General features: G+C 41.8%; 1 protein-coding gene across 3 annotated transcripts in view; it reads left to right on the top strand.

The window, feature by feature from the left end:
* ATXN10 (ataxin 10) overlaps positions 1-27,294 on the top strand; it is a 158,867-nt gene that overhangs the window by 19,180 nt on the left and 112,393 nt on the right. For 2 of the 3 annotated variants that reach the window (XR_009054719.1, XM_057741951.1), the window contains exons 2-6: positions 1,927-2,118; positions 7,174-7,256; positions 15,381-15,477; positions 17,676-17,834; positions 24,169-24,249. Coding sequence is in view for 2 of the 3 variants with exons in the window: in XM_057741951.1 (XP_057597934.1) it covers positions 1,927-2,118; positions 7,174-7,256; positions 15,381-15,477; positions 17,676-17,834; positions 24,169-24,249 (612 nt within the window). In the remaining variant the exon portion in view is untranslated. The remainder of the gene's footprint in view (positions 1-1,926; positions 2,119-7,173; positions 7,257-15,380; positions 15,478-17,675; positions 17,835-24,168; positions 24,250-27,294) is intronic. The other variant, XM_057741952.1, reaches the window with a different exon arrangement.

Below are 27,294 nucleotides of genomic sequence, written 5' to 3'. Positions count from 1 at the left end.
CCCAGAGACGAACCTGGGGCCAAGAAGCCTATATAAACAAACCTTTTTTCTTCTTTAATTTACTGCCCCAAGTCCAGACTCTGGTTAGAGTCTCACTAACTAAGCACCCAAAGCATAAGTTTCTTTGTTCTGTCGATTCCTGGCAAATTTATTGTTTCTTTGTCTAAAAAGTATAAAAGCTGCCTGCTTTGGCCCATTTTCTAGGTCCCATTTCTGAGACCTCCATGCGCACGAATTAAAATTTCTTTTCCTCCTGTTAGTCTGTCGATTTTATTCTTAGTCCAGTCGCAAGAACTCAAGAGGGAGGGGTAAAGTGGGAAACTCCCTCCTCCCCAGCAGGACCCAGTGCTCTTTCAAGCTGTCTTGAGTGTTAGTGAATGTTCTTTTTATGGCATATTTTCACTGAAAGTGGCTTCACACCTCATTGTTTTATACAGTTTCTGAGGCAGGACTAATGCCGCATCTTTGAACTTTCACTTTTTTGTTTGGTCGCTCAGTCACCGAGACCCCCAGTCAAAGCTTCACGATCCCAGCTTAGAGAGGGCTGATGGGGAGGTGGGGCAAAGTATTTTATGCATGCTTTCCCAGTTTTTAATTGATTAATTTATACTCTGCCTCTTTCCAAAGCCAAATTTGAAGTGCCTTAGAAAATACAGTTAGATAAAGTAAAGATAAGGGAAGAAATTGGAGAGAAGGGAAAAACCAGATAGGAACAGTAAGGTCAGTACTACTCAGAAGTCATGCTGAGGGATTCACAGTGGTAAAGATGGGTGGTGGATTTGCCTCCAGGCTTCTTAAAGGCAAAGACAGAGAGGAGAACTCGATGAATAATGTGATTTATATTACCCATCCTTAAGATAAAAAGACACTCGGAGCTCACAGAGGAAGTGTCTCCCAGGCCCTGAGCAAGCGCAGCAGCTTGGGGCGCCTTGGTGCGTCCAGGGGTGAGATGTAGGGTGTTGGGCTTCCACAGTGAGAGCGCAGGGAGAAGGTTCACAGGGTCACAGCTAATCTGTGAGAATCTCTGCAATTGTTTAACAGCAATTTTTCTTCTAACATTAAGGCCGATTCTTGTTTCTTTAGGGGATTCGTGGAATGAGGAAATGGGCTTGTGTTTAGGTGCCGTGTTGCACACAGAAGCTCTGCTCGTCATAGCTGTGGGGCGACAGCCAGTGCGGCAGTGCTCCTGGCCCGAGAGGCCTGTGGGAACTGAAGTGCCCAGCTGGGGGATGGGGGGGGGGGACCGCCAAAGGCTCATTTCCTCCCCTGGGGTGCACACGCTCTGTCTCTCTCCCTCTGCTTCTGTCTCCCTCCTTCCCACTCCCCCATCCCCCATCTGGTGGTTGAATTTGTGTCCCCTGTGTCTAAGTAAGTGGATGGCGTCTTTGCCCCCCAGGCAGTCCTTCATGAGTATCGCTCCTCATAGTTTTCCTTTAGGTACGGAGTGGGTGACAGAGGACGCAGTTCTGTTCTCTGTCTAGAACGTGAGATGCAGATATTCTGCCTCTAACGAAGGGCAGATCCAGAGCTGTAAACAGTCCCCTTAGATGGGGGTTTGGGTGGTCGCTGGGGTGAGGAAGTCAGACTGTTTCCGCTGGAATTGTGCCTCTGCCAGCTCTCCAGCTGAGTGATGAGGGCGAGTTACTTACACTGCTCTCTGTCTGTTGTCTTGTCTTCAAAACGGGGAGGATGGTGTTGGCTTCATAAGGTTAATGCAGAGATGATATGAGGTAGTACTGGGACAGATCGATAAGAACAGTGCTTGACCAGGCGCTCAGTATATGTAGCTCTCCTGTGTGGTAAATTAAGGAGCTGGAACAGATAGGGCCACCTACCTCCCCACAAATTAAATACAAACAGTGTTGTGAAAAGGACATTTGGAAATTACTTTTTTTCCTGATTTGTAACAATTTTATCCTTTTTCAGAGAAACAGCACCCAGGACTATCTTCCAGAGAGTCCTGGATATCTTAAAGAAGTCTTCTCATGCTGTTGAGCTGGCCTGCAGAGACCCATCCCAAGTGGAACATCTGGCCTCCAGTCTGCAGTTAATAACGGAATGCTTCCGGTGTCTCCGGAATGCTTGTATCGAGTGTTCTGTGAACCAGAATTCGATCAGGTACTAGTCTTTGTAGTTACATATATGCCTTTGATTATCTATATCTGTGTATGTGCACGCTGGTTCTGTCGTGTTGGTTTGTGTGTTAGAAATGGTTTTGACGTCACAGTCTCCCGTTGTTACTAGGGGCCTGTGTCTGCATCTCCGGGGACAGGTGCTCTGCAGGACTTGCTGTGGGAGACTCTTGGATGAGTATGTAGTGGGACAGTATGTTTAACATTAGGAGTTATTTTTTTAGGTTTCTTACTTGTATTTACAGTGTTTTGAAGTATTTGATTTTCTGCATAGCACAATGATTTGAACTTAGTTTTGATCCTTTGATTCTAGCTTTTGCCTGCTTTAATGCATATGCAGTTCTGGACTTCACGTTTCTTAGTCATAAATGTTTTAATTAGTGTTAGTGTTTTAATTAGTTGCCCTTGTGTTTACTTTGAACAGGGAGCATGATACGAATGTCTCAGATGGTTTATCTTAAGCTTTCCTTAAGATCGTGTGACGTTGCCAGCTCTACTTCCCCCTAATTTGTAATGTGCAGCTAAAATGTGGTTACAGAGGTGAGCCAGAGAACTGCCCCGTCCTGCTCTCGCTCTGTTACACGTTAAAATCTCCTCCCAGAGCTGAGCACCTTCCTCTTTGATTTTATGGAATCTACTTCTTATTAAAATTTTTTACTGTAAATGAAGTGTCAGAAGCCACAAAGCATGCTCACTTTTATTTCCTGGACTTGAATGTAGACAGAGCCCCGGGCTCCCTGTCCGTGCCATGAGGAGTGAAGTTGGGCTGGTCCAGAAGCCAATGGAAGGACTCCCTGCGCTGCCTAGACAGTCTTATACCTGAGGCTTTGATATGATTAATGAGATTTTTTTACATCAAAGGAGGGGGGGAAAGTGAGGGTTGTTTAACTTCAACACTAAACTGAACATGGCATCCACATGCAGATAAATGGATAGAAGCAGTAATGATCTTGGTAATAATAGTTAACATTGAAAAAGTATAACTAGCTTTATGCTAGAAGCAGCAGGCCAGAGGCTAGTTTATTTTGTCGCTCTCCAGACCGGGAGGCCCTGTAGTGTGATGGGAGAGGGAAAGGAGGGCCCTAGAATGGAAATTCTAACCACTTAGGGCATCAGCTCCTGGAAAAAACATTTCTGTAGTCAGAAATACAGCAAAGATTCTGGTAAGGATTTTGAGGTCAACCTTAATTAAAGCTGATATTCCCAAGCCTGTCAAGATTCAGATTTCAACCAATATGTATTTTTATGATGTTTTAAGTTATTAAAGAGTTAATTAAGTGGGATGCTGTTAAGACCTAGATCTTTTTACATCTTTTGTCTGAATATTGCACTTTGTGTGGACTGGAATTATTTTTTGCCAAGGATGTATGGAACATGGGGTATATAACACAGCATAGCAAACAATCTGAGTCATATGAAATTCCAGGAAGTACTCAGAGAACACTGGTGAAAGCAGTTAGCTCTGCATGTAAATACAACCCCTGTTGCTGGGGTGGCTGTACTTTTACTGAAGAGAGCCAGATAAATAGCCCAGGCTTTGTGATATCTGTCCGAGTGGTTCAGTTCTCCTCTTGTAGCAGAAAGCAGCTGTCTGTAGTGCGTGGACACATGCACATGCTGTGTTCCAGTAAAAACTCATTTGTGAACACTGAAATATGAATTTCATAGAATTTTCATGTCATGAAGTTACATTTTTCTCGCCACACCAAATCTGGCCATACAGAAGCAGGCAGTGGGCCCCGTTGCCTGGCAGCCACTTGTATGTGTAGAGGCAAGAGCAGGAAGAGAGGTGGAACAACCTCTTGTTTTTGGAGGCAGATGCTGAGCCCCTTTCTCACCAGTCTTGTGTTTGGATAGAGCAGAAAGGAGCAGTGGCTGTCTGCCCGCCTGGCCTTGGGGAGGGGAGAGAGGATCCTAGCCTTGTGCACACCGGCCCTGACCCTCTTCTTTAGCAGTGAATGTCTTAGCTTAATTCTGATTTGTGTTGAGAAGAAGTGAAGAAGGTAGGGAACAGTATGAGTTTCCTTTGCTGCTATAACAAATTACTGCAAATTTAGTAGCTTAAAAGAATGGAGATTTATTATCTGACAGTTCTGGAGGTCAGAAGTCCAAAATCAGTTCTCCCGACCTAAAGTTAGTGTCAGCAGGGCTGGTTTCTTCTGGCGTCTCTAGTAGAGAATCCATTCCCTTGCTTTTCTAGCTTCCTGAGGCTGCCTGCATTCCTGACTTCAAAGCAGCACCGTAACATCTTCCCGTCTCTTTCCGACTTTGGCCGTATGGCATCCCCCTGATCAGGACCATTGTGGTCACGTGAGGCTGGCCTGTGTCATTCAGGATAACCTTCCCATCATCAGACCATTAGTTTAATCACACCTAGAAAGTCCCTTGTAGTATTTTCCGACCAGTTCTTATTCTCTAAAACCAGCTGGGAGTCCATCAATTCCATTCCATTCTGACACTAACTACCTCATGTTAGTGGCATCAGATCCCATCACTTCAAGATTCAGTCTCACAAGACTGCCCCACTTCAGATGCCAGCTGCAAGTGGGGTACCCAGGCTACATTTCTCCCCAGCTGACTATAAATTCAGGGCTTCCCATGACACCCCTCAGCTTTGATAATTCAGTAGAAAGACTCAGAACTCAGGGAACCACTTTACATTCTGTTACTAGTTGACTGTAAAGGGACAGCCACGTGGAAGAGATGCATGGGGGGGGTAGGGGGTAGGAGCACAGAACTTTTGTGCCCTCTGCAGGCATGTCGTCTTCTGAGCGCTTTGATGTGCTCATCAGCCCATTCAGAAGCTCTCTAGACTCATTGTTGAGGGTTTTCTATGGAAGTTCCATCACAGAGGCACGATTGATTACATCATCGGCTATTGGTGATTGGACTGCCTTCCCTTCCTCAGAGGTGGGAGGTCAAAAGTTCCAGCTGTCTAATCTTAAGGTTGGTTCCTCTGGCAGCCAGCTCCTATCCTAGAAGTCCAGTGAGAGTCACCTCCTTAGCATAAACTCAGGTATGGTTGAAAGGGGCTTGTTACAAATAGCAAAAGGCCTTCCTGTCACACAGGAACTAACAAGGGTTTTAGGGGCTGTGTGCCTGGAACTGGGGACAGAGTTCAAATATGTATTTATTATATCACATCTCTTTTCCATGTAAGGTAGTATATTCAGTTTCCAGAGTTTAGTACGTGGACATCTTTCAGGACCATTTTTTTGCCTTGCACAGTCCACCCTTTAGCCCCTAAAGATTCACGTCTGTCCTTTGCACAAAATACGTTCATCTCATCTCAAGGTCCCCCAGATTTTTGACGCATTACAGCATCAACTCAAGCCCCAAATCTCATCTAAGTCTCATTAGCTGAAAAGTCCCAAATCGGACCATCTAAATTATACTTGGCTGAGACTCTGGGTATGATTCATCCCGGAGCAAAATTCCTTTTTATCTTTGGACATGTGAAACTAGACAGCAAGTTGTCTGCTCCCAAAATACAGTGGTTGGACAGGCCTAGGATTTCAGTTTTAGACATTACCCTCTAAAAAAGGAGAAAATTGAGGGAAAAGAGGAGTCACTGGTCCCAAGCAATTTCAAAATCCAGTTGGGCACACTCAGGTTTTGAGGCCTGGGAATAATCCTCTGTGGCTTGAGGCTTTACCCTTGGTCCAGCCCTCAGAGTCATCCTTCCGTTTTCTTGAAGGTGAAGAGTAACACGTTTTCAGCTGAATAATTTTATCAGCCTCTTTCCTGCCTATAGAATTTTGGGAGTTTAACAGTCTTCTTTCATTTCACCTTTTCTCTGTGCATTTCATCCAGATTGGCAGAGTTTCTACTGGTATGACATTCTCAAAAACCTTGTGGGTCTCACACATATGTCATGAGGACTTATATACCATTAGGCAATCTAGGGTCTGCTGTAGAGCTTTCTTAGATAACCCCATCTCTATTCCTGATTTCTTCTGAGATGACTGAGGGGAATGAGTAACATGCCTAGTCTCTTTAAAGAGCCTCTGTATGACTGAACACTGACCTTTTGGTTCTTTTGAGGCATTAGCAAAAGGTCATCTAGCCACACCCTTGGCTTTTTCTCCAGAGCACACTTTACTAACAGTGAATATTCTAGTTTTAGCGTCTTTTGCAATCAGGATAGACTGAGAATTTCCCAAGTCGTACCTGGTTCCCTTTTACTCTCCGTTCTCTCTCCTCTTGCATTTTACCATATGCACCAAGAAGGAATCAGGCCACGCCTTCAACATGTTGCTTGGAAGTCTGCTCAGCTAAATATCATTCTGCAAAGCTTCTGCCACTATAGAAAAAGGATCATTTCCTCCAGTTTCCAATCACACGTTCCTCATTTCCTTCTGAGATCTCACCATCCGTGCCTTCAGTGTCCACATTTCTTCCAGCGATCTGTTCAAGGCATCTAGGCCTTTTCTGTCATGCTTCTCAAAATCCTTCCAGCCTCTGCCCATTGCCAAGTTCCAGAGCCACTTCCAGATATTTGTTACAGCAGCACCCCATTTCTGCTACCCAAATTAGTTTCCTGTTGCTACTGTGACAGATTACCAAAAACTTAGCTCCTTAAAATAACGCAGATTTATTATCCTACAGTTCTGAAACTCAGCAGTCTACAGTGGGTCCACATGGCTGAATCCCTTGTGGAGGCTCCGGGGAGGATCATTTTCCTGGCCTTTCCCAGCTTCCAGAGGCGCCTGCCTTCCTTGGTGCCTGGCCTCCCTCCCTGACCGTCTTGTTTCCTCTCATAAGGACCCGTGTGATACATTGGGCCCCCCTGGTCAATCCAGGATAGTCTTTTCATCTCAAGGTCCTTAATTTACTCATGACTGTAAAGTCCCCTTTGCCATGTAAGGTAACCTATTCACAGGTTTGGGGATGAAGATGTGGATGCCGTGGAGGGCCATTATTCCACACACCACAGGAACTGTTGACCAGTGGTCTCTGCGCTCATCGTGGGTCCTAATTTGAAGTGCAGATTTAAGAAAAGAATGTGTCTAACTTTGTCCTTTTTAAAAACCGTATACAGGAACTTGGATACGATTGGTGTTGCTGTTGATTTGATTCTTCTTTTTCGTGAACTTCGAGTGGAACAGGAATCCCTGTTGACAGGTAATTTGCAGTATGATTCATGGATTACTTATATTTTTGAAAAGGATTTATGTAAATACCACTACTCGGAGTATTACATCATTCATTAAGGTAAATGTTCTATATTTCATAATACCGAGAAACTTCATTAGTGATACTAAAGAACTATCATAGAAGAAAGTTGTAGTAAGTTCCTTTCCTCCCTCTGTTGTGGGCTGAATTGTGTGTTCCATGCCCACCCCCTCCTTCACATGTTGATGTTGACATCCTAATCCCTGGTGTACTTCAGAAAGCGATTCTATTTGGAGATAGGGCCTTTAAAGAGATAATTAAGGTAAAATGAGGTGTATGGGTAGAACCTAATCTGGTGTGACGGGTGTCCTTGTAAGGAGGGGAGATTAGGACACAGACAGGTACAGGGGGACGCCATGTGAAGACAGAGGGAGGAGATGGCCATCTACAAACTGAGGAGAGAGGCCTCAGAAGAAATTAAGCCCGCCGGCATCTTCGTCTCAGCCCTCTGGCTCCCAAACTGAGAAACAGAGTTTTCCGGTGTAAGCCGCCCAGTCTGTGGTGCTTTCTTGGCAGCCCCAGCGAAGTGGGTGTGGCAGGCCCTGTTCTAGTGCTGGGTGATCTGAACAGGCACGAAAGCATCCAGACATCTCTGTCCTCAGGGGGTTTACGTTCCCGTGAGGCGAGCCTTGTATCAAACATATTAAATAAGTCAAATATATAGCATGACAGAGAGGGAAGTTAGCTCTGATTGTTAATAGCTGTTTATATGGGATTAAGAGACAAACCAAGCTCCTTAATTTGAAGACCAGGAAGCTTTTCCAAACTTTTTGGAATGTTTTTGGTTCTTGAACTACTTGCACCAACACTTCTTTGAACAGGGGTTATTATCATAACATTATGTTTTAAAAAACATCGAATTTTAACAGATGATCTCTTTATCCAAGGAATTGAAATCCTTGTGGGTAAACCCAAGTCATCTAGGTCATCTAATAGAACATCTCAATGTAAATATCCAGCTTATAAAATGTACTAGATTGGAGGTTAAAAATTTTTTTTTCAGTGATAATTACTTAAAATGAGAACTCACCAGCTGTATTTAAAATAAGATTTGATCTATAAGTTGATTTATATACGATTCTTCTTGCCTGTACTTACTATGTAAAGTGAAGTGCACTTATCTAAATGTTAGTGGGGAGGCTACTTTGAGAAGGTGGGGAGAAAAATCTGAGCTGATTGCCTTTCTTCACAGCATGGAGACCGAGGCCCACAGGGAAACAAGCTAAACGGCTGTTAGAGGGGCGGCCTGGCTTGGTTTAATTATCGTTCTGCTCTGTGATTTCTTAGTGCATTTGTTTAAAACTCATTTGTTAAAATTCCTGCATCTTTCTGTTTGATTTAGAATTCTTCCTTTGGGACATTGTAATTTTTTTTTTTTTGAACTAATTAAATCATCTAAGAATTTGCACACAGAGTATTTGCTTTAATTTTTTTTTTTTTTTTTTTTTTTGAAACAGCAGTAATATCTTGAGTAATCTCAATTTGTTAGGGTGTAGGATTAGGTTGTAAAGTGTTTTAAAATGTTATATATTTAGAAGTATTTTTGTAGCTCCATTTTGTGATAAAACAAGCCTCAGTGCTCAAATTAGGGGATTAAAAATCAGCAATAAAATACAGATTTCACTCTCTTGTATGGAAAGGCAGTTATTTTTGAAGTCTGATTGTGGTATGGTAATTCAGAAAGAGAGTTCAGAATGTTTTGCGTTTTGTAATTGCTGAAAAATAGCAATGTGGTGGGTAGTGTGTCACTGACAGAGCTGAGGAACTGGGGTAGGCAGGGGTGGGTTTCTCTCATAACGATGGATTCCTAAATAAGACGCCCAGAGGAAGCACTGCACAAACGCTGTGATTAAATGACTATCAGAGCAGAGCCAGCCCTCCTCCACTTGTGCAGATAATGCCATCCCCACTCGCCCACTCAGAAACTCTTCTCCTGAAAGTGTCCCCTCTCTCTCTGGCATCATCCCTTTCCCCCTCTTTACTCCATCATTTCACCAGCAGATAATGTGCTCTCCTATTTTCCATCTTAGAAGTGTCCACTCTTAACTCTGTGTCCCCCTTGGTCCATCGTCCCTTTTCTCTGTCCTGCGACTGCTACAGAAGATTGGTTACTTGGTGTTTACAATATATGATGAAAGAGCATTTCATCCTTTCTTGTCAGAATTTTCTCTTCACTGAAGCAAATAGACGATCTAACAAAAAAATCAAAGGAGCAGAGTTCTGAACCTTTCTACGAACTGGTTTGTCACTGATGAATGTTAGTTGTTTGGTTGGTGGCTTGGCTGTTCGTTGATATCCACAGTCTGAGAGCGTAGATCTTTACAGGCCTGTTTTAGGTCAGGTGTATTAAGAGCTGTTCATAACATAAGTAGTTGCAGTTATATCAGTTAATACATTTTTTATCATTATGAGATTCACATCACATAAAATTAACCGCTTTAAAGTGAACAACTGAGTAGCATTTGGCGCGTTCGCAGAGTTGTACCACCGACCGCCTCTGTCTCGCTGGAAGCACTCTCATCACCCCGAGGGGAGACCCTGTGCCCTTTGAGCAGTTGCCTTCCATTTCCCAGTTCCCCGAGCCCCTGGCAACCACCATGCTGCGTCTGTCTCTGTGGACTTGCCTGTTCTGGATTTTTCATGTAAATGGAATCCTAGAATTATGGGACCTCTTTTGTCTGGCTTCGCGTAGCATAAGGTGTTTTGAGATTCATCCACACTGTAGCGTGTATCAGTGCTTTGTTCCTTTTTATGACTGAAGAACACGCCATCGTGTGCTCAGGCCACGTTTCTGTTTGTCCATCCGTTCATTGATGGCATCTGTGTTGTCTCCGCTTTTCGGCTACTGAGCGTAGTGCTGCTGTGAACACGTGTGTATGTGTATTTATCGGAGTACCTGTTTTCAGTTCTTTGGGGTATATACCTAGCAGTGGAATTGCTGTGTCAATTTTATATTTAAATTTTTAAGAAACTGTCAAACTTTTCCATAGTAGCTGACTAGTTTATATTTTCACCACCAGCGTACCAGGTTCCAGTTTCTCCACATCCTTGCTGACGTGTGTTTTCCGTTTTGGGGAGTATAGTTATCCCAGTGGGTGTGAAGTGGTACCTCATTGTGGTTTTGATGTGCATTTCCCTAATGACTAATGATGCTGAACATTTTCTTATGTGCTTTTTGGTTATTTGTAAATCTTTGGGGAAACGTGTGTTCAAGTCCTTTGTCCAGTTTTTAATTGGGCTTTTAAATTTTGTTGTCAAGTTGTGAAAGTTATTTATATATTGTGGATACTAGGAATTATGTTGAATCTGTAGATCCAGTGGGGGAGAATTGCCTTCTTAATGATATTGAGTCTTATGGTCCATGAATATGGAACATCTCCATTTATTTAGGTTGTCTTTAATTTTTCAGTTTGTATCAGTTTCAAGTAGATGACTTGAATTTATTGACAGAGTTGGAAGGACATTACTGAATCAAGAAGGAAAATGGAAGTTGAAGTGATATTTCTCACTGCCTTCTTGAAAAAGGCATTACTGAATTTTATTTGGAATTCAAGAATGCAACTTTGATTCAACAATGAAACTTAAATTTTATAGTATGTTAGTTCAGACCTAACACAAATCTTTTAAAAAATGTTCTAATTCCTAACACAATGCCTGTACTGTCTTTTGACTATTTCTCTGTGAGAACCTTACTCTTTGTAGATTTTTAGCAGGCTATCTATGCCAGTTTTTTGTTACCGCTCTTGAGGTAAGAACTATAATTACGTTGTCAAAATAATATTTAGAGTATTATTTTCAGAGAATAATTGCAGTGGTGTGACGAATATATTATGCCCATCAAATTTTATGTAAACACAAGCATGAGTTATTTTAATTGAGTTATTGGTGTTGTTTTTGGCCTTTGTTCTTTTCTAATCTATAAAAATAATGTTGGGCTTTTTGAGGGGCTTTGTAACATTTGCAATATTTACATAAAGATCAGTTGATAAGCTGTTTGGTAAAAGTAAACTGTCATTTGTACTTGTCTGGAGTTTTCTTTTCTTGTTTCTAGGATGTCTTTAAACCTTTTCCTTCCCAGAATTGTGTTCTGATTCAGAGTGCTAATTTTTAGTTCCCTGATGAATTGTTGGGTTGGTCGGCTTTCAGACTAACTTATTTTGTTGGCTTTTTGTGTGTGTTAAGTTAAATTTTACAAGGATTTTGGTGTTAATATTCTAAAATATTTAGCAGAAATATAAATGTTATTTTAAACTACGATTTAAGAGTAAAACAAAAATATTTTTTATTATGAACATTTTGTATAATTTTGTTATAGAGTAATTTTTAAAAGCTCAAAAAAGTGAAAAGAAAAATAATCATCATTGTATATATAGGCCACATTAGACAAACACTTGATGGTTTTTGTTCTTTTTCGTTTTAGTCATTCTTTAGTATTTGTATGTACGGGTGTGAATGTGTACTGCAGTTTTGTATCCTGCTTTATTTTAGATTATAATGTTAACTTAATTCACTTTTGAGGTTCTTGGTTCAGCATTTTGTTTGCATAGTTTTTTATCTCAGTGTTTTGCTTTTTGGCCACAATTTCGCAACTGTTCTTTGAGCAGCCAATTGTCGAGTTACTGTGAATACGTGAATAGCACGGGCACATTACACGCCTCATTCTTTTTCATCTTTACAGCTGCCCTGCCTTTGAGGTATTGGAGCAGCAGCGACAGGCTTAAGGGAAGGCCTGGGTTCCGGGAAAGTCTGAGGACAGAGGAGCTGAACTCCGGAGCTGGGTCAGCAGGCCCGCCCCTCTCTCCTAGCAAAGCAGGGATCTAGGAGGTTGAAGGATTGGGAAGTCCTCTCGCCCTTAAAAATGTCTCCTGCTCGCTCCTCTCTCAGCCTGGGGTGGCAAAGCGCTCTGGCGCTGAGGTCGGGCGGCCCTTGTAGACTGGGGCCTCACCATGTGCTTGACCCGCTGCGCACCCACTTCCTCACCGGTAAGGTGAAGTAGCGGTATCTGCCTTACTGCGAACATTAAATAAGAATTTGTGTGAAATAAAGCACCTAGAACGGTCCGTGTTTCTCTAGTGATTGTCTAACATTAGATGTTGTCCTGGTTATGAGGCTGCTGTTGTTCAGTTTTGAACTTAGCCTTCTGTGCTGTTTCGTGTTCCTGGGCCTGGGAGTCCAGAAACACATTTCTCCTCTGCTTTCTTAGAGGTCCAGCTGAGGGAGGGCCCAGCGGGAGACTAGAATGCAGGAGGAGGGAAAGAGTGACTCGCTCCCTTGGATGGTTCCCTTCCCAGCTCCCTTCCCACTAAGCAAGCCTCCTGGTGTCCCCTCAGAGACCCCGCTAGCCGGCCCGGGCCCTTCCCCCACGCGCCAGTGGCACCAGCTGTGGCCTGGGCAGCCCCTTCTGCGAAGGCCTGGGTTCCAGCCCTGCAGGGCCCCTCCAGGCTTCTGGGTCCTCAGACCCTTACCCTCTTCTCTTCGTGCCTCCAGTTTTAAGGGTGGTAGGTGGTTGTTTCCTGTAGCCTTAGTCTCTCTGTCACCTCACTGTTGCCTCTTTAGTTTAACTAGCTCCATATATTAAGTTTTCTTTGTTAAAGAGTCGTTTGGTTCCTGTCTGTCTGACTTGGTCCTGGCCGGTTGAGCTGTTCGTATTTGCTAAGGCTTGTGCTCCTGCCGTAGTCTTCTACGAGAGGGCCCCCTGGGGCCCTCTTTCCCTCCCTCCTTCCCTTCCTTCTTTCCATCTGCCACCAGGTCGGGTGCAACCAGGAGCCGGAAACCACACTGCAATTTGAATAGGGAAAATCTAAAATAAAGAATTACTAACTATAACAAAGACTTGAAATAACAGGGGATTGACTACTAAGAAGTAAAGAGAATGCCAGAGAACACAGGAATTGCAGATATAAGGAGCAGCCAGTGCCCCCGGGGCTGAGATGAGTGTCCAAGGAAGAGGCTCCCCTCCCCCTAGGCCTGAGATCCAGGCCTGCTTGGAGAGGGCACAGCTGTGGCTCACTGGGTGGTGGCCAAGTTGCTGAGGGGTGGTGTTGGTGGAACTTGCTGGAAGTCCACCCTCTGGGGTGCAGGGGGATGTCGTCTACAGGGAGGTTCCATGAGTTGGAACTGGCTTTGAAGCATCCTGAGAAAGTTCCTGGCTGTTGGACACTGCTGGTTGGTCCTGCTGTGCGGGAGTTCCTCTCTGAGAAGCTGTTCCCTGTGGGAGGTAAGGGCCAGAAAAACAGGAGAAGCCTGGCCAGAGGACTGCCCCAGAACTAGGAAGAGAAACATTCCGCGCCCTCCAGTCTTCCAGTGCCCCTCTAGCGCCTCTGCCCAAGAGGCCGGACATGTCAGCTGATAAAGCAGATGTTAGAAGGGCCCACCTTTGTGTTTGCAGAGCAGGCAGCGAAGCTAAGAGGCAATGACTGATAACTGGTACTCAGTGGAAAATAATTTAACTGTGTAGTAATGCGTGTAGCAGAGTCCATGCACACAAAGAACTTTAGAGAACCTTTAGTTCCTAATGCATTACAGTCTCACAAACACTTTGTTATTTTCTGACTAATATTTGCCAGTCTAATGGGTGTGTAGTACAACCTTGTGGTTTTCCCATGGGCTTGAGTGCTTTTTCTTTTACACACACACACACACACACACACACACACACACCCATTCTGTGGAGATTTGGACCAATGTATAAGGACATGTATCCATCATTGTAATATATGGAGTAGTTTCATTGCCCTAAAAATCCTCTGTGCTTCACCAGTTCACACCCTGTCCTGTCCCCTAACCCCTGGCAACCACTGATCTTTTTACTGACTCCATAGTTTTGCCATTTCCAGAATGTCATAGAGTTGGAATCATACAGTTTGTAGCTTTTTCAGATTGGCTTTTCATTTGGTAATATGCATTTAATGTTCCTTTTCATGACTTGGTAGCTTATTTCTGTTTAGTGCTGAATAATATTCCATTGTCTGGATGTACCACAGTTTATCCATTTGCCTATTGAAGGACATCTTGGTTGCTTCCAAGTTTTGGCAATTTATGAATAAAGCTGCTATAAACATTCAAGTGCAGGGTTTTGTGTGGACATACGTTTTCAGTTACTTTGGATAAATACCAAGGACTGTGATTGTTGGATTGTGTGCTAAGAGTGTGTTTAGTTTTGTGAGAAACCGCCAAACTGCTTCCAGAGTGGCTGCGCCATGCTGTGCTCACACCCGCAGTGAGCGAGTGTTCCTGTTGCTCTACATCCTTGCCTGCGTTGTTGTCAGCATTCTGGGTTTTGTCCAGAATTCTGCAGTTTTATTTGGTGAGATAGTCTAAATATGTCAACTAGGTTGCTATGAAATCTTACTCAGATTTTCTAAATATGCTATTGTTTTGTCTGCTTGTTTTATAATTTACTGGAAAAGGTATATTATTATTGCCAAATTTAATTGTGGATTTTTCTCTTTCCTCTATACTTCTGTCAGTTTTTCTTTTATGTATATTTGAGACTGTATTATTAGGTGATTCCAATATAAAATTATACCTTTCTGGTGAACTAAGAAATTCTGAAATGACTTCTAAAAAATTTCCAGTAATGCTTTTTGCCTTAAAGTTTATTATGTCTGATTTTAAGTGGTGTATGACTATCTTTGTAGGCTGGTATTTGTCTCGTGTATCTTTTCACCGTTCTTGAACTTTCAGTACTTCTGTAGCCTTATATTTCATGTGTCTTGTTTTAAATTGTATATTGTTAGATTTTAAAAGATCCCGTCTAAGTAAGTGTCTTTCAATTAGAACACATATTCCAATGATATTTAATGTGATTACAGGTATAATTGTGCCTACAATTACAGTCTTTTAAAGAAGTTAATTAATTTTGTGTAGAGTACATTGTTTTGGTAAGGCATTTTAATATTAATGTCATGCCCAAAGTTTCATTGTGGTGAGAGACTTTTATAGTTAAAAGAAGCTAACAGAAACTTTCTGTTTAATGATAACATGTAGAGTATTTCTTACTAAGATGTATTTATTTGGTGTGTTGAAAAATTTTTTTAATCATGTATCTTTTTTGCCTCTGTAAATCCTCAGCTTTCCGCTGTGGTCTGCAGTTTTTAGGCAATATCGCCTCACGGAATGAAGATTCCCAGTCTATTGTTTGGATGCATGCTTTCCCAGAACTCTTTTTGTGAGTATGTGGAGAAGAGCTTTTCTAACTGCTGAAAAGATTGTGGTTATATCAGTTCCAAAACTGGAAAAACTAAGCTATGCTAATAGAACTCAGGATAGTGGTTGCTCTTGGTAGGCGGTGGCGGGTTCAGTACTGGCTGGGGGAGGGCACAGGGAGTTATCTAGGTTTCTGGGAATGTTTTGTATCTTGATCTGGGTGGTGGTCACATGGGGACATACACATCTAATAGTTTATTGGGCTGTACACTTAAGGTTTTTGTCCGTTGTATGTCAGTTTTTACTTTAAATAAAAGTTTTGGTTAAAGTAAGAAATGCTATTAAGGACACTTTTTTTATAAGAAAAAAATTTATAAGAAAAAAACCCCCATAAAACATTTAAGTGCGGGCGATGAATTAATCATGTATTTATTAATTTAGTATTTCTTATATGCTCAGCACAGTGCTGTATGTTGTGGTAGGTATGGAGAAGTGTGAGATGTGGGTAACCAATCTGTTCATCTAGATTGGTTCGTGGTACTTTTCCTGGTGACTTACCACTGTGGTTTGACCAGCTGTGTTAGTTCCTAAGAAATGGAGTGTGGAAATGAAAGGTGAGGAGGTGATGTAGGCAGGATAGGTAATAGGGGAGGCCCCGTCCGGGAGCAGGAGGCCTGGCTTCTAATCCAGGTTCTGTTGCCAACTGATGGGGCATCTCTGGTGGTGGCCACAGTGTTAGCAGCGGAGCAGCTGTTGTTCAGATGCCCTGAGCTGGATATTTTCTGTGTACTTCCAGTCCTGTACAGCAACCCTGTGCAGTGGGTACTGTCCCCATGTGGACGAATGAGGGGACTGGCACTTGTCACTGGTAAATGGCGTAGCTGGAACCAGATCCGCCCACTGCCCTCTTGATCCAAAGCCCACACTCTAAACACCAGCTGCCTGAATCCTGTTCTGCCTTCCCTGTTTGGGTAGGTTTCTGGGCTCATCTGTGTGGCATGAGGAGCAGATATATGCTAATGTTATCTCCAGCTCACTGAGCTTGTAACTGGCTTTTAAATTTCTGCAGATAGAGTTGTGATGGTTAATAATAATTGAGCTGAGGTTGTAAGGAAAGAATTGTGGAATTCAAGCTATAGAAATAAGAATTACTCATTTTTGAGAATTCGTTCCTTTAAAACATTTTGAACACTTCACATCTGCCAGGTTCTGAGCTAGAGGAGTGGAATGAGGGTAACTTAGATACACTTATCACTGTCCAAAAGCCTGTGCTGTAAGTGTGTTGTAGGGTAAGAACCGAGTATTACTAACAGTGTGAATCCAGGTGTCATAGGGACGCAGAGGAGAGGCCCTGAAGAAGGCTGTCGGAGAAGTTAACGTGGTGTTTACATGCTGGTTTTGCATTCGTTTTCCAGTCTGGTCCTCACAGAAGCCTCTGAGACAGGCCAAGGAGGCCTTGTTATTGTATATTCCGTTTTTAAAGTCAGAAAGAGGTTATGTGACTTTATATGCATTTGTGAGACAGATACAACCAAATTTGAATTCAGCTTTGGCCGGTACTGGCTTTGAACCCTTGAGGAAGTAAAGTCAACACATTCTTCATCTATAGTATAAGGATAATACCTCCTCCGGAAGGGTATTATGAAATTTAAATGAAAAAAAAAAAAAAAAAAAAACCTGCCATAGTGCATAACCTGTAATATAATTGAAAATTGATAAATTAGTGACCTAAGATCGCGTAGCTGGTAGGTGGATGAACCAGGAGTTATACTGAGGCTTTTGACTCCAAATTCTATTTCTTGCCAATATATCATGTTTCCCTTAAACATTCTGTCCCTTAAACTGTTAAAGAAATGTCTGTAGTCAATGAAGTATCATTTTTTTGCCTTTTAATTTTTTTTCTAACAAGAATGAATATTTTAATGCTTTATAAATGCAATCATTTTATCTTTTTCTTTAATCAGGTGTTATTTGCTTTTCGCTTCTGACTTATAAGTGAGCTACAGCTTTTGTATTGAATACTTTGTGTTGTGACTAATTTTATATTTCCTATTTTTGCCATAAATAATGTACTTGTTTCACAGCATTGTAATTCTTGATTAAATCCTTCAGAATATCAGTATATACTTAGTTTGTTAATGGGATCATTGTTGATGATTTATAATCATATTTTATCATGTTGCTAAATTGGGCTGACACACTGATCTCTTCATTTGGAAGGTCTTGCTTGAATCATCCGGACAAAAAAATTGTTGCCTACTCATCAATGATTTTGTTCACATCCCTTAATTCTGAAAGGATGAAGGAGCTGGAAGAAAACCTCAATATTGCAATTGATGTCATAGAAGCTCACCAGAAGCAGCCTGAATCGGAATGGCCGTAAGTATCTTGTTAGAAATGTGGCTGCTTGAACATCCTGACATCGCTTTCCTGCTAGAGGTTTTAAGTAAAAGTTTGAATTGTAACAACTGAACAGTAAGTGAAAGCTTAACATATGTTGAAAAAATGAGAAAAGATTCCATTTCTAGCCCTTTTTGTTTGTAAATAAATATGTTTCTCTGATGCCCTTTCTACTCTGACTTCTGCTTTGGATGAAATATGTTTTTGATGCTCTCCCAAGATAATTTGTTCTATTTTCCATAAAGTTGGAGTATTACTTACAAGCCCTAAATGCCTTTGTGGCATTTTATGTTTCAGATTACTGGGACCCCACTTCCCTCATAAAATATTACCACAAAATTTCTGCATTTACAGAAATAGTAATTCTGCAAAAAAAATTTAATTACAAATTTAAAGTTTGTAGCTTAGAAAATATCAAACATGATTGAGACTCGAATTGCTATATAAAGGTCTTTATCTTTGGTTCTTCCCTTGAGCAGATATAGGGTAAGAAAGTCAATGCAGTGAATTCTGAGTGAAAGTTGAGAATTCATGTATAAATTTGTGCAGCTCCTAGAATGGAAAGTATATTATATTTAGAAAAACAGTCCCAGCAAACTAACGTAAAAACCTATGCATAATTGACAACCATTTAAGTTGCCATTTTTGAGTTGCAAGAAAAAAATCTGCCTCCCACTGGCATTCCACCATCATTGCTTTGTGTGTATAATATTATTTGCAGCAGGATTATATACTCAGTGTTATGCCATGAGGCGGTATAGCAAAGAATTCCAATTGTTTGTATGGCTGTCCAGACAGAACGCTTTTTTCCTGCCTGTATTGTAAATTGTGAGAGACAGTTCTTACCCTTTAAGTAGTTCTAAAGTAAAAATGCCGCTATCTTTACTCACTAGTAGATGTTTACTATTTGTTGAGTGAAAGAAAGAATGAATGGATTTTACTTCTGATTGTTCTGAATTGAAAGCAGCGTGAAGAACCAGACCCTAGCTCAGGGTTTAAGTTCACCTGAAACTTCTTTCCAGAGAGGCTGCCAGAGCAAAAGTACCTGGGGAGCATTCCAGAAGGTACCCCAGAAGTCAGGAAAGTGAGCACTTGTTTTGATTTTTAGGTAAACGAGGGACCTTCACCAAGACACTAAACTTCTGTGGGCCTCTTCTTCCTTATTTCTAAAATGAAAGAATTGATTTAGGTTAGAAGTTTCCAGACTGGTGAATTTCGTCTCCCATATGTTGTTTTAAAGGCTTGTGGACATAGGTACAAACTCACTGGCATGGTTGGTTTGGCACTAGGATGGTCTTGCTGTCTCCCTGTCTGAGCTTGAATGGCAGTACCTTAAGATGTCATTCTTGCCCATTGCTCTGAAGACTTTACCTTTTTAGTTACATTTGGTTAAAGCAAACAAGCCAGCATTCAGTTCTGGTGACTTTTAAAGCACATGGTTTTGCATTTAACTGGTTGCCTGGTGAGCACAGGCTTGCTGTCATTGCCACTTAGTGCTTATCTGAATAAGTCAAGAGTGCAAAGGAATGCTTAGGAGGTTTCCCTGAAGAATGAATAGTCCCACTGCACCTCTGTGGGTTTCTCCTGGGTCAGTCCTGCAGATCAAGAGTTGCCTGTCTGTACCTCCCTGGTCTGGGGCCTGGCCCACGCTCAAGAGTGCTGCGCAGGTGGCTTTACTTTGTCTTGTTGAGGGCCCGCCACGAGGACGTTGCTGAGAGCACCGTCCACACTGTAAGAGCAGAAGGGGCTCGGGTTTCTGTGCAGAGACTAACTGCCCTTTTCATGAGGATCTGATTTGCTTTTATCTTGGAAAACCTGTGGATTAGAAACGGCTCCTGCTTTGTGCAGACTTCTAGAAAATTCAGAAAACATGCCGATGCTTGCTTTAAACATAAATTAATTAACTAATTCTGTAATTATTGATAGAGGGTTTGAAGTGTACCAGGTAGTGTTCATGGCACTGGAGGTTCAGAATTAATAAGACATTATGTTTTAGTGAGAGAGACAGATAATGAACCCCAAACCCCAAATAAATGTATAACAAATGTCAGATAAATTGAAGAAAAATACACAGTGTGTTTGTGTACTAAGCTTAGAATGGTACTTGACATAGGAAACACTGTATAGTATTAGCTAGTATTTTATTAGTAGTAATTTAAATATCATTGGTACAGAGGACAGACAGTGGAAGAAATTAGAAACAATGTTGGATCTTTTTTGTTTTTTGGCCACCTGCAAGATCTTAGTGCCCCCTGCAGTGGAGTCGCAGAGTCCTAACCCTGGACTGCCAGGGAATTCCCATGCTGAATTTTGATTAAGTACTCTGGTGAGGTGATGTGACGCAGAGTCACTTCATGCTACTTTAAAATTTGGAAGTTAAGGAAACCTTTCCTGCGTGGTGACATTTGAACGGAGAACTAGGTAGCCAATCATTGGAAGATCTGTGGGTAAAGGTGGAGACAGATTGGGAAGAACAGTCCCAGCAGTGAATACATGGGGTGCAAAGACCCTGTGGCAGAGGCCTCTGTCACAGGATTAGGGAGCCCAGGGTTGGGACAGTGTAATGGGTGAAGGGGTATCTGGAGACCAGGAAAAGGCGATTGATTTACTCTGCCACGAGAGGTGATTGGGGAGTTTTTAAGCAGTGTGTTTTATAGGTTCCCTCTGGCTGCTGGCCTGAGGTTGAGCTGTGGGGAGGGGAGAGGGCGGAATGGAGGCTGGGCTACCTGTTAGGAGGCAACTGTAGTTGTCGAGAGGCCAGGGTGACTTAGATGAGGGTGGTCGCAGTGGGACCACGAGAAATGAATAGAGTGAGTGTGCTCTGCAGGCGGAGCTGATGAGACTTAGGATGGGTTTGATTTTGGGGGTGAAGTGGGGGAGAGGAAGGCAAGGGTGGGAGCTGGGTTTTTGGCTTGTTCGAATGAGCGAGGTGGGTAGAACAGTTCGGGGTGGGGCTAGGGGACGTCAGGAGTTCGTTTTGACCATGTTAGGTTTGAGGTGCCCTCTCTGGATCTGAGCGGAGCCGTCCTTGTTCATACATGTCATCTTGCACGTGGGCAAGTATGACCATAGAGTAAATTCACAAGTGCAATCACTAGGTCAAAGAGAATGTGCTTTTATAATTTTGATAGACACTGCCAAGTTGTCCTTCATAGATGTTATACCAGTACATGCTTCCCTTGGCAACTTTTGAGAGTAGTACCTGGTTTCCTTTATCATTGCTAACAGAATGTACTATTAGAGTTTTGGATTTGCCGGTTCTGCCAGGGTTTAAAATAGTATCATTGTATAGTTTTACTTTGTATTTTTCTTGTTATTAGGTTGAGCATCTTTTTATGTTTTGAAGAGTCTAATTTTCTTTTACATACATTCTGATTTTCTTTACCCATTTTTCTATTAGGATGTCCGTCTTTCCTATATCTCTGTGTAGGAATATTTTTTAAGTTAGGGATATTAGTCCTTTGCATGAAGTAAAATCCAATTTTTTTTCTCAATTTTTTGTCTTTTGACTTTGCTTGTGGCACTTTTCTCCATGTAAAATTTTTTTATTTTTTAGTAGATGAAATTGCCAGTCTTTTTTAATGTCTTAAGATTTTTGGTAATAGCTACAAAGGCCTTTAGTTAGGTTCTCTCCCAGTATTGTATCATTTCAATTTTGATGTTTCAGTGTTTGATCTGTTTGGAATTTATCTTGGTGTAAAGGTCCCAGTGTGGATCTACTTTCAGTTTTGCTCCAGGTGCTGCTGGTGGTCACAGCGATGGCACCATAGTGGACGCATCTTCCCTCTGTCTTTGCCCCATTCCCTGCGCCCTCAACTGCCTCATGTGTGGAAAACCTTTTCAGTTCAAGTTCCACTTCTTCACCACACATTCCAGCATGTAGAATTACTCTTTCCTTCACTGAGTGTGTCTCAGTCTGCTAATTAGGCCATAAGGATTTTATAAACATACTGATCAGAATACACTTTTCGTGCATTTTTGAAGGTATTTTGTTTGTTTAGGAGGAAGTTCTCCAAAGTGCTTTTTATTCCCACAATTGGATTGTTGAGTTGGATTTGTTATTTCTTGTCTGAAAACTGTTCAATATACTTTGTCTGCTTTTGTAGTTGTTTAAGGTAGGAGGGTGAATTGTTCATCTGTTATGCCTGCAATTGGAAGTGTTAGTTGGAGATTTTAACACTCGCTTTTTAGCCACTGATAGAAGTAGACAAACATCAGTATAGGTGTAGATGATCTCAATAGTACTGAGTCTGGTTTATAGAACTTTGCCTGAGTCTGGTTTATAAAACATGTCTCAACAGTCGCAAAATCTACTTTCTTTTCAACTGCCTGTGTTATGTTCACTAAGATAGACCGTAGTCTGGGCTATAAAAAGTCTCAATAAATATGTGAAAAGGATTGAAAACATACAGAATGTGTTCCCTGACCACAGTTAGCCTAGAAAACTATACGAGATGATCTAGAAAAATTCTAAAGTTTTGGAAATCAGCACATGTAAACAATTGATTTGTCAAAGGGAAATCACAAGGCAAGTTAGAAAATCTTTTGAACTTTATGAAAGCATAAAATTTGTGGGATAAAGCTAAAGCAGTGTTGAGAGGGAAATTTATAACTTTAAGTGTTTCTGTCAGAAAAGAAGGTCTGAAATCAGTGACTTAAGGTTCTACTTTATGAAGATAGAAAGAGAAGAGTATAGTAAATCCTCAGTAGAAAGAAGAAACTAAAAGGACACAAGTCAATAAAATGGAAAACAGAAAAACAATAGAAAAGATTAACAAAGGCAAAGTTGACTCTTTTTTTTTTTTCTTAAGTTGGCTCTTTAAAAAGATCAACAAAATTGCTTATTAATGGAAAGAGAACACTAATGACCAGTATCATGAAAGAAGTGGTTGCCACTTGAGTCTTAAACTCAAACCTTGGTGAGAGTATCTTCAGCTGACAGTTCTGCAGGCTGCGGGCTGTTTGCAATAGTGTTCAGGGGTGTAAGTGTTATGTCCTGAGTCCCTCTTTAAACCCTGATATTAGTTTATTGTTTATAATTCCCTTTCCCCCCAGCCCTCTAGTTAGATAAACTTGGTTGTTTCTGTAATCCGTGATGTGCGTCTGTGTGTTGCACGGAAGACATTCTTCTCTAATTATCCGTCTGTGCGTGCATCTTGCTCCACTCTTCGAGTGTGGAACCTAACAAAGCGAGGGGCTTGGGGTCTAGGCCCTCACACACAGTATTCGGAACGTTCTGGTTTTGAATGAATGTTTCTGTGGGAAAATGTTTCAAGCTCCAAATAGGTGAATGATGAATGAGCTTTAGGATCACAGTTTTGTGTACCTGGCTTGATATGCATGGATTTCTGTTGTTGCTCTTTGATGACCTACCTAAATTGATGTGAAAATTGAGAATTTTGAATATTTTCATTATTGTTAGAAATATTTTCCATCAGTGTCAATCAGGTATTTGAAAGGTTGTGGAAGAAATAGAATGTGTGTTTAGGTTTTGTGTTTACATGAAGTGACACTGTGTTGCAGTAGTTAATATGCTTCATTTGGCTGTCATACTTAAAAGGCACACTTTATTAAAAAGTGATTAAACTGTGTTTGTAAATATATTTAATGCTTTACTGTCATGCTTATTCATAACCTTGGTTATGAATAGTATATTCTTTCTTTAGTTCTTAAGTCTTCAGATGCCCTCTGGTAAATATGATTCAGAATTAATTAATAGTACTGTTCAGTCTTTAGGTGTCACAGTGGTACTTTGAAGAAATATGCTTCTAATCTTTGCCTCAAGGGTTTCCACAAGTTGCTCTCTAAGTTTCAGTGAGTGCGTTGCTGGACAGTGGGGATGTTTTCTTGGTAACCTGAGAGCTCTTAAGGAATAGATAACCCAGCCAGTGTTCATTACCGTGCTGCTGGCATATGTTTAAGTAGAAAGGATGACCTGTGTGTCTCTCTGATTAATATGTTTTGTTATACCTGAACTTGTAGCTGAATTTCATTTTATAGTTTAAACTATGGTGAAATATTTTCCTTTCTCAATTTAGATAAAAACTATAGTAGGCCCTTTCCTCCAGTTAAATAAATTAGAATCATTTCAACAAGTTTTTCAGAAGTAAAATTGGAGAAAAATATTTTGAGGGTTTTCATTTTTTTTTAGCTGCTAATAGAAAAATAGTATGTGAACCTCTTAAAATATTTGAAGGTTACAGCTAATCAAAAATTCAGTAAACAGGAACTAAGTTATGCCTGTAAAGTAGATGCGGCCATGTCTATTTTACTATGTTTCTAGTAACCGAACCTTTTCCTCCTTTTTTCTTAGGTTCTTGATCATTACAGACCATTTTCTGAAAAACCCGGAACTGGTTAAAGCCATGTATGCCAAAATGAGCAATCAGGAAAGGTAACCCCCAGACCAGTGTGGTTTTGAGTATTTAGCATTCCATATAGAGTATCCGTACACGACTGGAAAACCGTGTGGTTTCTTAGTTGGCACAAAATCTCTAAATACATGTTTCTGTGTCAGTAATGGTTTTAAATTGGTTGGTTAACATCACAGCTTAGCCGCAACAGGCGGTGATTTACGTAGGGTTGCAGAATCCAGGCTGGCGCCATTTTTCAGTAAAACCATATTAAAAACGCTGAGAACAAAGTGTTATGCTTGTCCCTCGTTTTATGAAAGTGATTCGTGCAGCTGTGTAGGTGAAACATGCTCATGTGTTCACGTCCCTGCTGTCATGATTTGGGATACACTCTGCGAGGTTTATAGTTTTCCAGTAGATGCTTTAGACCGAAAGAAAATCAGTGCCCCTCCGCGACCTTCACTGCATGGAGGGTAAGCGCAGTGCCCTCGGAGCCCAGAGACCTAGCCCCTTGGCTCTGTGCCTTGTTGTGATAGTGACGCCTTATGTGACCTTGGCCAGGGCTTTCACCTTGTTTGGATTCAGTTTCTTGACCTGTAAAATTAGAGGATTGAATAAAATGATTCCTGGTACTCTGTCTATTCCAAGAGTGTATGTTTTTCCTGACTTGATTGGAAATGTTGCCTTAGGAAAATAAAACTTATTCAGAAATCACAGATCTAATGATCAAAAACCTTAAAAAATGTTAATCTTTGGATTATAGTCACAATTTTGATAATTGCCGTGGTTTTGAAATTCTTTCTATACATTTGGGTTCCAACGGTTAATCTTTATGCACTCCTTTGTAGTCCTGTTAAGCAGTGTTTTTTTCCTTCTTTAATATCTTTGACAAATAAAGGAAAAGTTCATGCTTTTAAAGTTGGTTTAAGTGCCATGGTTATAAATCCAGTCACACTGCCACCACCATCATATGCATACTTCTCTTGCAGAAAAAGAATTGAAATAGGTAATATGAAGAATAGTGCCATAAATTAGTAACTTGCTTTGCAGTAAGGAACATCCAAATGCAAGGAGAATACACAGTTTAATTGTACTTTTTTTTTTAATAAATTTATTTTTATTTATTTGCTGCGTTGAGTCTTTGTTGTTGCACATGGGCTTTCTCTAGTTGTGGCGAGTGGGGGCTACTCTTCATTGTAGTGCACAGGCTTCTCATTGTGGTGGCTTCTCTTGTGGAGCACGGGCTCTAGGCACATGGGCTTCAATAGTTGCAGCATGTGGGCTCAATAGTTGTGGCTCACGGGCTCTAGAGCACAGGCTCAGTAGTTGTGGCGCACAGGCTTAATTGCTCTGCAGCATGTGGTATCCTTCTGGAGCAGGGATCGAACCCGTATCCCCTGCATCGGCAGGCAGATTCTTAACCACTGTGCCACCAGGGAAGTCCCAGTTTAATTGTACTTTAATATTCAAGTTTATATTTTCCATATTCCTGTCAAGTGATGTCACCTAATCCCTTTCTGACCAAACGAGGTTGACAGGCTAAACATTGTCCATTTTTATTTGTACAGAAGTTGGAGCCACTGCTTCCCTACTTCATGCAAATTTCTTACTCAGCTGTCACCTCCTCCCCCTCCCGTTTTTCTTCCCAAGGAGAGGTACTTTTGTTTAATCACACTATCTTTACCCACTGTATCATGTCACACACCTGCTTGCTGTTGTAGGACCCTAGTGTTAGATTGTTAGCTCTGTAAGCGCCCGTATTTGGTCTTCTGTGTTCTGTGGTGTCCATGTTTCCTAGCTAGTGCTTGGCACTAATAGGTGCAAAAAAAAGTTTCCGAATGAAAGCTTACGTAGGTGAATGAATTTTTCTTACTCATGAGAAGTTTTACCTAGTGTCTTTGTTAATGTAACATCACCTACTGGGTTGGAAACCTCACAGTTACCCCCACCTCCTCCTCCACTGTCCATTTTACATGGGTCAGTCAGCCTTACTGACTGAGCGTATCATCTTAGCATGTTGTGAATTCACTTCCTTGTCACAGCTCTGGTTTACATGTCACCTTTGACTGGACTTTGGCTAGAGCCTGTTTAAACATTGTGATGAAATACACATCATGTAGGATTTACCATTGTCAGCTTTTTAAAATGTGCACTTCAGTAGTCTGTGTATTCACATTACTGTGCAACCAACCTGCAGAACTTTTTCATCATGTAAAATTGAAACTATACCCATTAAACAGCTCCCCCAGCCCCTGGCAACCACCATTCTACTCTCTGTCTCTGTGACTTTGACTCCTCTAAGTACGCTTGGTCCTTAAACAAGGCAGGGCTCAGAGGCGCCAGCACCAGTGCAGTCGGAAACCCGAGTGTAGCTTACTCCAGCCTCTGCATCTGAGGGTCCTCCGCGTCTTCGGATTCAGCCAGCGGCCGGTCCTGGAGTACTGTAGGGCCTATTTACTGAAAAAATTCCAGGTACACATGGACCCACAACACAGTTCAGATCCACGTTGCTCAAGGGTCAGCTGTACCTGCTGTGGGTGGAATCACACAGTATTTGTCCTTTTGTGACTGGCTGAGTTCACTTAGCACAGTGCCCGCAGGTTAGTCCACGTTACAGCCTGTGTCAGAATTGCCTTCCCTCCTAAGGCTGGATGACTTCCCACTGTGTGTATTGACACGTATCACATTCCACTCATCTAGTCATCGTTGATGCACAGCTGGGTTGCTTGCACCTTCAGCTGCTGTGAACGCTGCTGCTGGGAATGCGAGTGGGCAGTAGCGGAAGTCTGATGGCCCTCATGTTTGCTTCCCCTTCTCCTCTGCCGGCCGCTGAACTGCCCGCGTGGGCCTTGCTCTGCCGTGGAGTGGCGCATGTACCGGGCCTCAGGCGGCAGTTCAGGTCCACGGCGTAGCTCCACATCCAGCTCCTCCGCCTCTCCCCCATCACCACACTGTGGGCACTCAGGGCTCGTCTCAGTTCTCCAGGCCATCCTGTGGTTTCGTGCATTTGCCTGTGTCCTTTTCTCTGCCCTAAATGTCCTGGCGACCCCCCTCCTTCTGGTGAATACACACTCATGCTCTGTTGG

The sequence above is a fragment of the Hippopotamus amphibius genome, chromosome 7, assembly GCF_030028045.1.
Source record: "Hippopotamus amphibius kiboko isolate mHipAmp2 chromosome 7, mHipAmp2.hap2, whole genome shotgun sequence".
NCBI classification, from domain to species: Eukaryota; Metazoa; Chordata; class Mammalia; order Artiodactyla; family Hippopotamidae; genus Hippopotamus; species Hippopotamus amphibius.
The sequence above is the reverse complement of the archived record's forward strand: the minus strand, read 5'-3'. Positions and strand labels throughout refer to the sequence as shown.